General features: G+C 40.8%; 1 protein-coding gene across 1 annotated transcript in view; it reads right to left on the bottom strand.

The window, feature by feature from the left end:
• Positions 1–882: 882 nt before the first annotated feature.
• DNAH9 (dynein, axonemal, heavy chain 9) overlaps positions 883–10,688 on the bottom strand; it is a 313,557-nt gene continuing 303,751 nt past the window's right edge. Inside the window, exons 68-69 of the mRNA XM_012653931.1 lie at positions 7,773–8,162; positions 883–1,309 (exon numbers count right to left, since the gene is read on the bottom strand). Coding sequence (XP_012509385.1) covers positions 1,082–1,309; positions 7,773–8,162 — 618 coding nt within the window. The 3' untranslated portion in view covers positions 883–1,081. The remainder of the gene's footprint in view (positions 1,310–7,772; positions 8,163–10,688) is intronic.

Here is a 10,688-nt window from a genome sequence, read left to right as displayed (position 1 = left end):
TGGGGAGGGGGGAGGGGGAGAGGGGAGGAGGGGACGGGTATACACATACACAAAGAGTGCGATGCGCACCATCTGAGGGAGAGACGCACTTGAAACTCGTACTTGGCGGGGGGCAAGGGCAACATACGTAACCTAAACATCTGTACCCCCATAATATCCTGAAATAAAAAAAAAGTTTAAGGGAAGGTTTTATCCTTCGGACCCTCTTAAATGATCTGAAGGATGATAGAGACACAGAAAAACAACGTGTTTGCTTGTTCACAGTTGTATCACAGCAAATAGTAGGTGTTAGATAAAAATGTATTGAGCAGATGTGTGAATTAATGAACGATAAATACCACATATATGCTTCCTTTATCCTCTACAGGAGGGATCAGCAAGATATGGCCCATTGCTTGTTTTTGTAAATAAAGTTTATTGGAATGCAGCCACACTCCTTAATTTACTTATCGTCTATGGATACTTTCGGGCTGCAGTGGCAAAGCTGCGTAGTTCAAACAGAGACATTATGACATGCAAATCCTAAAGTACTTATTGTCTAGCTCTTTACAGAAAAATTTTGGTGACCTCTCCTCCTGGGTAGTGTTTCTCAAACTGGAGTGTGATACACATTGCCCAGAGAGCTTGTTAAAATGGAGGTTCTGATTCACGGGTGACGCCAGCGCTGCTGGCCCGAGGACTGCACGGGGTAGCTGGGAACAAGAGCACTTGGGATAGTGTCATGAAACCAGGGCAGGGCTCACATGTTTGCAGCTTTTTTCTCTTGGTTTCTTTATGTTCATTTATGACTCAGCAGCTCACAAAGCCTGGACCAGACACAGGTGAGGAATAAATCACTTTATTAGGAAAGGTTCAGCATTACGCAATTGTCTTCCCCTAGTTCCTGGGCCTGCACTCCTCCAGCTCAGCCTCACGTCAGACGCTCCTCTCCATGTTCCCTAGATGAATTCTACAGAAGTGTGGGTGCTCATGATTTCTTATCTTTTTAAGTATCTTCTGTGGTCACCCCTTACCCACCTGTCCCTCTGGGCAGCCTCCAGCCCAGCCTCTTTCCTTGTTTTTTCAGCGGCTCTGCAGGAAGCTAAATCTGGAGAAGCAAGGCTACTCCAGCGAGAACCCACTTGGATGGATTCTCCTTAGTCTTCAGGTTGAAAGTCCACACATAGGTGGGTCCCCGCTGACTGGTCTTGTACACGGGACAGGAGTAGACTCTGTGGCGATCCTGCTTATCTGCAGGAATGGCCTTGATGAACATCACAGGCATGGGGGGTGTCAGATCCTTCAGCTTTGCCTCTGTAATAGTGCCAGCCTGAGGACAAAAGCATGAGAAGAGCCATTTTAGATCAGACCCAGAGCCCAGCCCATCAACCTTACCCCTGTCAGAAGATTCAAGGGATGAGAGATGAAGATGGCCCGGCTGCCTGTATGCTTGTCCTCTTCCAGGTCCTCTCGGCAACACATGAGGGAATGCATCTGATATGTGGAAAACACGTTTCTATTTTTTCAGCCTAAATCACTTCTTGAAGCAGAGTTCCAAAAGCTATTTATCATGTACAGATTAATCCCTCTGGAGCTTGATTCTCTCCTAGTTTGTTCATTCATTCATTTCATAAGCATATTGAGTGCAACTATTTGCCAGATGTTGTGCTAGGTGCTGGGGATTTAAAGATGATTAAGACACAGATCCTGCCAGCAAATGCTTTAGATTTTCAGGCTTTGGTTATGTCCTGTTTCTTTTTCTTTTCAGTTTCATATGCAAATTCATCAACCCTCTAGAGGACTGGTCTAGTAGTGATACATCCTCTAGAGCATTTTGACTTTTTGAGCGGAGAACTACATTCTATCCTTACTCATGTAGTAGGGACCTGACCATTCTGTAGCTTTCCAGAGGGGGCCTTCCTGTGATTTTCTGAGATGTCTCAATAGAGCTGTCTGGGGCAATTTTTCCTACTAGTCCTGAGGAACAAAAGGGTCCCTTGGTAAAATAAACTTGCAAAATGGTGCTGCCATACTCTGGACTTGACACTTTACAACATACACAAGCCCATTGAAGATGAGATGTCCTAGCAGAAAAGAAAACAGTTTAACTTTATTTAATCTAGTGTTTCCCAAATTTATTTGACCACAGAACCCTTTTCTTTGCAACCTATTCATTTCCCATGGTACTAGTGCTTTGTGGAACACACTATGGGAAATGTTGATTCAGAGTGATTCACAGATGCTTTGTCTGTGTCCACGTGACTCTAAGCCCCTTATGCTATGGACAGAGTTTGATTTGTTTTCAGGAAATTTACTTGAAGGAAAGAATGTATCTCTTCAGTTTTTTTAGAGGCTGATATAAAGCATGGTGAGTAACAGAACTAAGGTAAATTATGAGGACTCCCTTACCCACCCCCCTCCCAGAATTGAGTGTTTATGGCAAGGAGTGGAAGCAGGGTTAAACTATTTTTCTTTCACATACCATAAAACCAGTGTTTTAAAAGTATATAATTCAGCGGTTTTTAGTATATTACAAAGTTATATAATCATCATCATTGTCTAGTTCCAAAACATTTTCATCACCCCAAAAAGAAATCATTTGCAGTCACCCTTGTCAGTGGGGGATTGATAACTCCAATTATTATGGTTGAATTTCTTTCTCTCTTCAATTCTGTCAGTTTTTTTTTTTTTGTTTTTTTTTTTTGAGACAGAATCTCACTCTGTTGCCCAGGCTAGAGTGCCATGGCATCAGCCTAGCTCACAGCAACCTCAAATTTCTGGGCTTAAGCAATCCTCCTGCCTCAGCCTCCTGAGTAGCTGGGACTACAGCCATGTGCCACCATGCCTGGCTAATTTTTTATGTATATATTTTTAGTTGTCCAGCTTATTTCTTTCTATTTTTTTAGTAGAGACGGGGTCTCGCTCTTGCTCAGGCTGGTCTCGAACTCCTGAGCTCAAACAATCCACCAGCCTCGGCCTCCCAGAGTGCTAGAATTATAGGCATGAGCCACTGTGCCCAGCCTAATTCTGTCAGTTTTTGTTTTGTGTATTTTAGGGACTCTTTTGTTAGGTGCATATACATTTATAATTGTTATATCTTCTTGATGGATTGACCTTTTTATTATCACAAAATGGTCTTTTTTTCTCTATAATTTCTATTTCTTCTGTCTTTTCTCCAGTAACATCTTTTGTCTTATAAAGTCTATTTTGTCTGATATTAGTATAGCCTCTTAACTTTCTTTTGGTTTCTGTTTACATGGCATATCTTTTTCCATCTGTTTACTTTCAACCTACTGGTGTCTTTGAATCTAAAGTGTGTCTCTTGTGAACATAATATAGTTGGATCATGGTGGGGTTTTTAGTTTGTTTTTAAAAATTCATTCTGCCAATCTTTGCTTTTTAGTTGTACTGTTTAATCCATTTACATTTAGTATAATTACTAATAAAGTAGGATTTATGTCTGCCACTTTGCTGTTTGTTTTCTATATGTTTATGTCTTTTTTGTTTTTCTATTCATTATTGTCTTTTTTGTGTTAATAGATATATTCTAGTGTAGCATTTAAATTCCTTATTTACTATATCTTTTTGAATTATTTTCCTAGTGATTGCCCTGGAGATTACAATTAACATTTTAATGTATAAAAGTCTACTTCAGATTAATTCTAACTTAATTTCAATAGTATACAAAAACTTTATTCTTGTATAGCTCCATCCCCTCTTCCTCCTTTGTGCTGTTTGCATCATTCGAATTACATCTTTGTACATTTGATGCCCATCAACACAGATTTATAATTATTGCCTCACAGAATTGTCCTTTAAATCAGATAGGAGAGAAATAAAAATTATAAACAAACATGCATTTATACTATCTTGCATATTTGCACATGTAATTACCTTTACCAATAGTCTATTTCTTTATATGGGAGTGAGTTACTGTACAGTGTGTTTTCCTTTCAGTCTGAAGGACTCCCTTTGGTATTTATTGAAGGGCTGGTCTGGTAGTGATACATTCTGTCTGTTCTTAAAGTCCGAGAATATCTTACTTTCTTCTTCATTTTTGAAGATAATTTTGCTGGATATAGAATTCTTGGGTGGACAGTCTTTTATGTTCAGCACTTGAACTATGTCATCCCTCTGCCTTCTGGCCTTCATGGTTTCTGACAAGAAATCAGCTATTATACTCATTGAGGACCCCTTGTAAGTGATGCACCACTTTTCTCTTGCTGCTTTTAAGATTCTCTCTTCATCTTTATCTTTCACCAGTTTGATTATAATATGTCTAGGTATGGATCTCTGAGTTTATTCTACTTGGATTTCATTGAGCTTCTTGGATGTGCAGATTAATGTTTTTCTTCAAATTTTCTCTTCAGATATTCTTTCTGTCCCTTTATTTCTCCTCTCCTTCTGAAACTCCCACTATGTACATGTTGGTATGCTTGATGGTGTCTCATAGGTCTCTGAGACTTTGAATTTTTCTTCATTCTTTTTTTTTCTGTTTTTAGACTGGATAATCTCAATGGACCTATTTCCAAGTTTGCTAATTTTTCTGTCTGTCCAAATCTGTTGTTGAATTTGTCTATTGAATTTTTATTTCAGGTATTATACTTTTCAACTCCAGAGTTTCTACTTGGTTCTTTTAAAAATATGCATAATTTCTCTCTCTGTATTAATATCCTCTACTCAGTGATACATTGTTCACATAATTTTCTTTAGCTATTGGACATGATTTCCTTTAGTCCTTGGAACATATTTGAAATAGGTGATTTAAAGTCTTTATTTAGCAAGTCCAGCATTTGGACTTCTTCAGGGATAGTTCCTGTTGATTGCTTTTTTCCTTGTGTATGGGCCCTTCTCTTTTCTTTGCATGTCTCATAATTTTTGTTGAAGTCTGGACGTTTTAAACAATGTGGCCACTCTGGAAATCTCTCTCTCTGTAGGATTTGTTGCTGTTTGTTTGTTTAGTGACTTTTCTGAATTGATTCTGTAAAGTTTATATTCTTTGTCATGTATGACCACCGAAATGGCCTGCTCAGTTAGCTTAGTGGTCTTCAAATAATTAGACAGAGATTTTCTTAAGTAACTGGAACCAATAAGTCTCAAAGTCTTTGTTGAGGGGCTATGTGTGTTGGAGCATACCTCCGATGCTCAACCAGACAGTTTAAAACTCTGCTAACTTAGACTTCACTTCTCTGCTTTCACAGAACCTCAAAGTTAGCTAGAAGTGAGAGTGTATGGCCTTCTCAAGTCTTCCTCGAGCATGTGCACAGCTCTGGTTATGTGCACAGCTCTACACATAGGGATAGCCTTTTACATTTTGAGGTTTTCCAAGCCCCCTATGGACATCCCGCTTCCTAGCTTGTCCTTTTGAACTTTTTGGTTAGCCTATTATTTGCTCCGCTGTTATCTACTGTCTCAGGCAAGCTACAGTGTTAAGCAGTTGTCTTTGTTTTTCAACACATGCACATGGGGAAAAGGTTGTTGCCTTGGTTGAGTTCCAGCTCATATCAAATAAGACAGATTTGTGAGTGTGGTCTTCCAGAAAACCACTAGAGAGACAAAATAATAACAATTTTTGGGTGGGAGAGGGTTGAGAGATCAAAAATTACGTATTAGGTACAATGTACACTATTCTGGTGACGGGTACACTACAAGCCCTGACTTTACCATTATACAATTCATCCACAGAACAAAAAACACCTGTGTTTCCAAATACATTGAAATTTTAAAAAAGATAATCAAGAAAAATAATGACAACTTTCTGGGAATAGGGCTTTGAAGGTGCTCCCACTCCATTGTGCCGTCTCCAGTGGCTGCCAGGCTGCTGGTTTTCACTGTGATTGTGGCCTATTGGTTTCTTGAGGCTACCTCAGAGCTGGGGATGGGGTGGAGATGGTAATAGGGAAAGTTAAAAGGCTGTAAAGTTTATCCTTACCAAGATTCAGTTGTTTTGCTTAAATAAACACTTGCTTGGATTGCTGGAAGCCTTTGGTTTAATTTCCAGAGTTCTGAAAAAGTTGATTTTGACGTTTTTTTTTTTTTTTTGCCAGTATTCTCATTGTTTCATGGAGGAGAGGATTTTTGGAGGTCCTGCTTCTTTCATTTTTGCTGACAACTTTTTGGGATAGAACTTTTAAGAACAAGAGCGCCTGGTGAACAGGTACTGATTTTTGGAAAGTCTTTATTATTTACAATCAGATATGAAAAATGGGGGCTGATGATTGGAATAGATATCCTTTTGTTTCCCCCACAGTGTCATTGCCCTTCCTCTGAGCTTTTCCCCTACTTTCCTTTTTGTACTTCTTGCATTTTGTTTTGTTTTGTTTTTTTTTTTGATTCTGGCTGTGTCTTGCCCTAGGCCACCCTACATCTGACACAATCCATGTGTGATCTCCACTGACAGAATCTTGTGCAAATGTTCAGGTGGAAAGAGGGAAGTCACCTCCTTCTCAAGATTCAGGCTGTCTGAACACTGTCCCACTTTACTGTCCTTGTTAGCTCTTGGATTGGTTTCCTAAGGCTGGTGTGACAAATTGCCACAAATGTGGTGGTAAAACCACAGAAATTTATTCTGTCACAGATCTGGAGGCTGGAAGTCCTAAGTCAAGGTGTGGGCAGAGCTGGTAAGCTCTGAGGCAGAAACCAACCCAGGCCTCTCCTAGCTTCTGGTGGTTGCTGGCAATCCTTGGCGTTCCTCGGCTCGTAGAGGCATCACTCCTATCTCTGCCTCCACCTTCACAGGGCATTCTCTTCTGTGTCTCCATGTGGCCTTCTTATAAGGGCACTAGTCACTGGGGTTAGGGTCCATGCTAATCCAGTATGACCTTATCTTAACTAATTACATCTGCGAAGACCCTATTTCTAAATAAAGTCTCATTCTGAAGTTCTGGGTAGACATGAATTTTTTGGGGGTACTACTGAATCCAGGACATCTCTGTGCATATTCACATGACCTCCTGAGATCTTCCAGATCTTGTCACAGTTTTAGTCCGTTAGCTCAGTGTTGACTGCTAGGACTAGGTTAGCATCACCGGCCAAGCAGGATATTTGACTAGGCACTCTTTCCAGATCTTGTGTATAACAAGCATAAACTTGCTCTAGAGTTATCCATCCTTGTTTATTTCATTTATCCCAGCCATCTGCGCCTGCTTGCCAGTTTCTTATCCATGACAAAACATCTTCTCTATCTTATGGTGACTCCAGTTTTTATTAGCCCTCAGTGAGGAATCCTTTCAAAATGTCACTTTAAATGACATCTACTGGCTCCTCTTTGCTGACATAGAACAACATGAAAGTCAAAAGGGATTCCTGCCTTTTGAGAGCTCATGAATGAGGAAAGCAGACCAGGGAGGTGAAATGATACCCCAAGACACACAGCAGCAAGGACAGCTGACTCCAACACCTTTTGAGTACTGTCTATGTGCCAGGCACTGTTCAAGTGTCTTACATATTAACTCATTTAATTTTCACAATGAATCTGTTCTCTCATATAGCAGTTGAGATCTGGAGAGGTGAAAGTATATCTAAGGTCACAGATACAGTTTCTGGTTCAGATCCAGCCAGTCTGGTTCCAGAGCCCAACCTGTTAACCTCTCCAGTCTGCTCCCTCTGCAAAGCCTGTGTGCTTTGCACCTCCCCTGGCTGGATGAAAATGGCCTGATGGCCTCAAGAAAGAAAGGTTATCTAGGTAAAAAGATGCAGAGGCGCCCCTTTAGTAATTGCACTTTATGGGGGCAGTGCGTATGTGCATGTGCAATGTGTACTCCAGGAGTCCTTTGGCTCATCCTGGGCTTTACCTGTATATCCCAGCGGGCACCTTCCATGAAGAGGCCGTGGACGTAGGCCCCTTCCCGAGGAGGGCTCCTGAACTCTTCTCTGTTCTTCTTTGTCACGTCACATTGCAGGGCCATCTGGTCCAGTGGCCACTCGTTCTTGCGGGCCATGGACTGCATGATGGCGGTCAGGAAGGACTGGGGGTTGAAGAAGCCTGTGAGCCACACAGTGGAGGGCATTGCGAAGTCCCCCGTCCAGGCCTCCAGCTCCCTGATTCGGTTGAGGAGATCCAGAAACCAGGCTGCCAGGCCTGCTGTGGAAGGGTAGGCTCGCCTGGCCCAGGGCTCTGGCACCGTATCTAAGTACAGGGCATTCTGTAAGTTCTCCATGTCGCTGGTCATGGTCAGCTCCCCCTGAAGACAAAGAGTGAGAGGGGAGGGAGTGAGGGGCTGGAGGTGGGGCATCCCTGGAAACAACCAGCCTCAGAGACCTCTGGCTCATGGCAGCCAGGCGGATGGGAGATGACTCCAGGCGTGGGTGACACAATGACTGTTTTTGTCTTGTACTTGCTTTGCAAGGTTTATCTCACAGAGGCTGGTCCTTGAGAACCCTCCCTGCTCTGGTGATGTCAGTCTTACCTGTCTACTGACATGGTTTCAAAAGACACAGTTGCTTTCCATAGTGGACCTTAAACCACCTGTGCGTTCTGTGCTGCATGACCCTACCCTAAAGTTTGAGTTCCACCATTCCCATGCGTGCAGCTTAGAAACCCAAGAAGCAAAGATCTACACTCCCCCAAATCAAGGATTTCCTCTAGAAATCAAGCTACTAGATACATAGTCAATTTTAAGGGATCCTCTTTCAACTGCTAGATGGAATTTGTAAAGAAAGGTTTACCCTGAAAACCATCTTTAAATTAAACTTCATAACTTTGGCTCTGCCAAAAATCTGAGGCACTTTCTCGAAGACCCCATTTCTGCTGTAATGGTTTCTGTAACAGGTGTTAGTGTTTCCGACGGGGTTTGGCTCTCTCACTAAGGACAGACTGCTAAAATGTGAGAGAAGTCTCCACCTGCATTGGACTTAGAGTCACCCTGCCTGTGGGACGGGAGACTGCCATCCTGGAGTACTGGGTCCAATTCTTTCTCCTAACTTTTGAAACTATTAGAAAGAGTTGAGCGTACTTACCTCAAGATGAGCATATTTCAGTGTCCAGAGTGGTAGCCATAAACTCCTGATTTATAAGAAACAGACTAAACTAATAACTTCTTTATGAACTTCCCATATTGGGTGCAGTTATCATAGATACACTTTCTTTTGTTTTTTTTTTTCACTCTTTTTTAAACTTGTTTTTTTTTTTTAATTTAGGTTTTCCGATGAGGACTGGAAAGCCTGCTAGACAAATTCTAAGAGAGCTGTAACACTCGGATACCCGTTCTATGCTGTAGTGTCTGGTGGCTGGACTACTTTAAGATATTAGTACCTTAATACTTTAAAGAAAAGACAGACATCCCTAATCAGACCAGTGCCAGATATGTCAGCCTGAATTACAGATTTTTTTTTCCCCTTGAGTAAAAGCACTTTATTATAGGGCATTATTATTATTTTCTATAATTGTATCCAGTGTGTCTACTCAGATGTATCGTGGTGACTGACCAGAGCAGTGTGTTGTGAAGGAATCTGAAGCCACATCCAGGCTCTGTAGTGGTCTAAGTGCCCTGTATCTGCCACCAAAGTTTATCATTTCAATCACACCCAAATTAGGTGAATGAATTTATTCTGGTAAACTTCCTTAAGAGTCTGCTGAAATTAATACCATTATTAGGTTAAAATAGAAAAAATTGTTCCCTTTGTTTAGAATCTCTGCTTTAGTGTATACAGGCTTTTAAAAGGAAGAAGTAATATACTGCTTGTATATCTCAGCCCAAATCCAGCTTCTGTATGATTTTTATGTCTGCATTTGTGACAATTCATTATTATATGCAATTTATAACTTATGTGATAATTTCCCATAAAATAGCTGATTATTTAATAAAGTGACATTGAATATAAAGAACAAATTTAGTGCAAAGGGCAAAATAAATGATAAAAGAAGGTCATACGCTTTGTTCTATGAGACCCATCTGTGTAACTATTTCTTGCCTTACTGCACTGTCTGGGACCTCCATTACAGTGAGGAATAACAGTGATGAGGTGGACATCTTTGCCTTGTTCCCAAACTGAGAGAGAAAGCATTCAGTCTTCAACATCCAATAAGTTTTTCTTAGATGTCCTTTAAGTTTAGGAAATTTCCTTTCATTTCTGTTTCTCTGATACTGTAAGATAAAGATTTGGTGTTAAATTTTATCAAATGCCTTTTCTGCATTTATGAAGATGAAGATGATAATATGATTTTCTTATTATGATGAACTCATTAATATGATAAACTCATTGATTTTTTTCTTTTCTTCTTTTTTTTTAGAGAGACAGAGTCTCACTCTGTTGCCCAGGCTGGAGTGCATGGCCCGATCATAGCTTACTGTAACCTTGAACTCCTGGGCTCGAATGATACTCTCACCTCAGCTTCCTGAGCAGCTGGGACTACAGGCATGTGCCACCACATCGGCCTAATTAAAAAAACTTTTTTTTTTGTAGAGATGGGGTCTTACTATGTTGCTCAGGCTGGTCTCAAACTCCTGACCTCAAGTGATCCTTCCGCCTCAGCCTCCCAAAGTGCTGGGATTACAGGCATGAGCTACCACACTTGGCCCATGGATTGATTTTGAATGTTAAAACCAGTCTTGTATTCCTGGGATAAACCTATTTGCCCATGGTATATTATCTTTTTCTTATATTGTGTGATTTGATTTTGTTAACATTTTGGTAAGGATTTTTGCCTTTGTGTTTATGAAGAAAGTTCATCTGTCATTTTCTTTTCTCATAATATCTTTGACTTGGGT

This window comes from Propithecus coquereli, unplaced genomic scaffold, assembly GCF_000956105.1.
Source record: "Propithecus coquereli isolate 6110/MARCELLA unplaced genomic scaffold, Pcoq_1.0 Scaffold435, whole genome shotgun sequence".
Taxonomy (NCBI): Eukaryota; Metazoa; Chordata; class Mammalia; order Primates; family Indriidae; genus Propithecus; species Propithecus coquereli.
The sequence above is the reverse complement of the archived record's forward strand: the minus strand, read 5'-3'. Positions and strand labels throughout refer to the sequence as shown.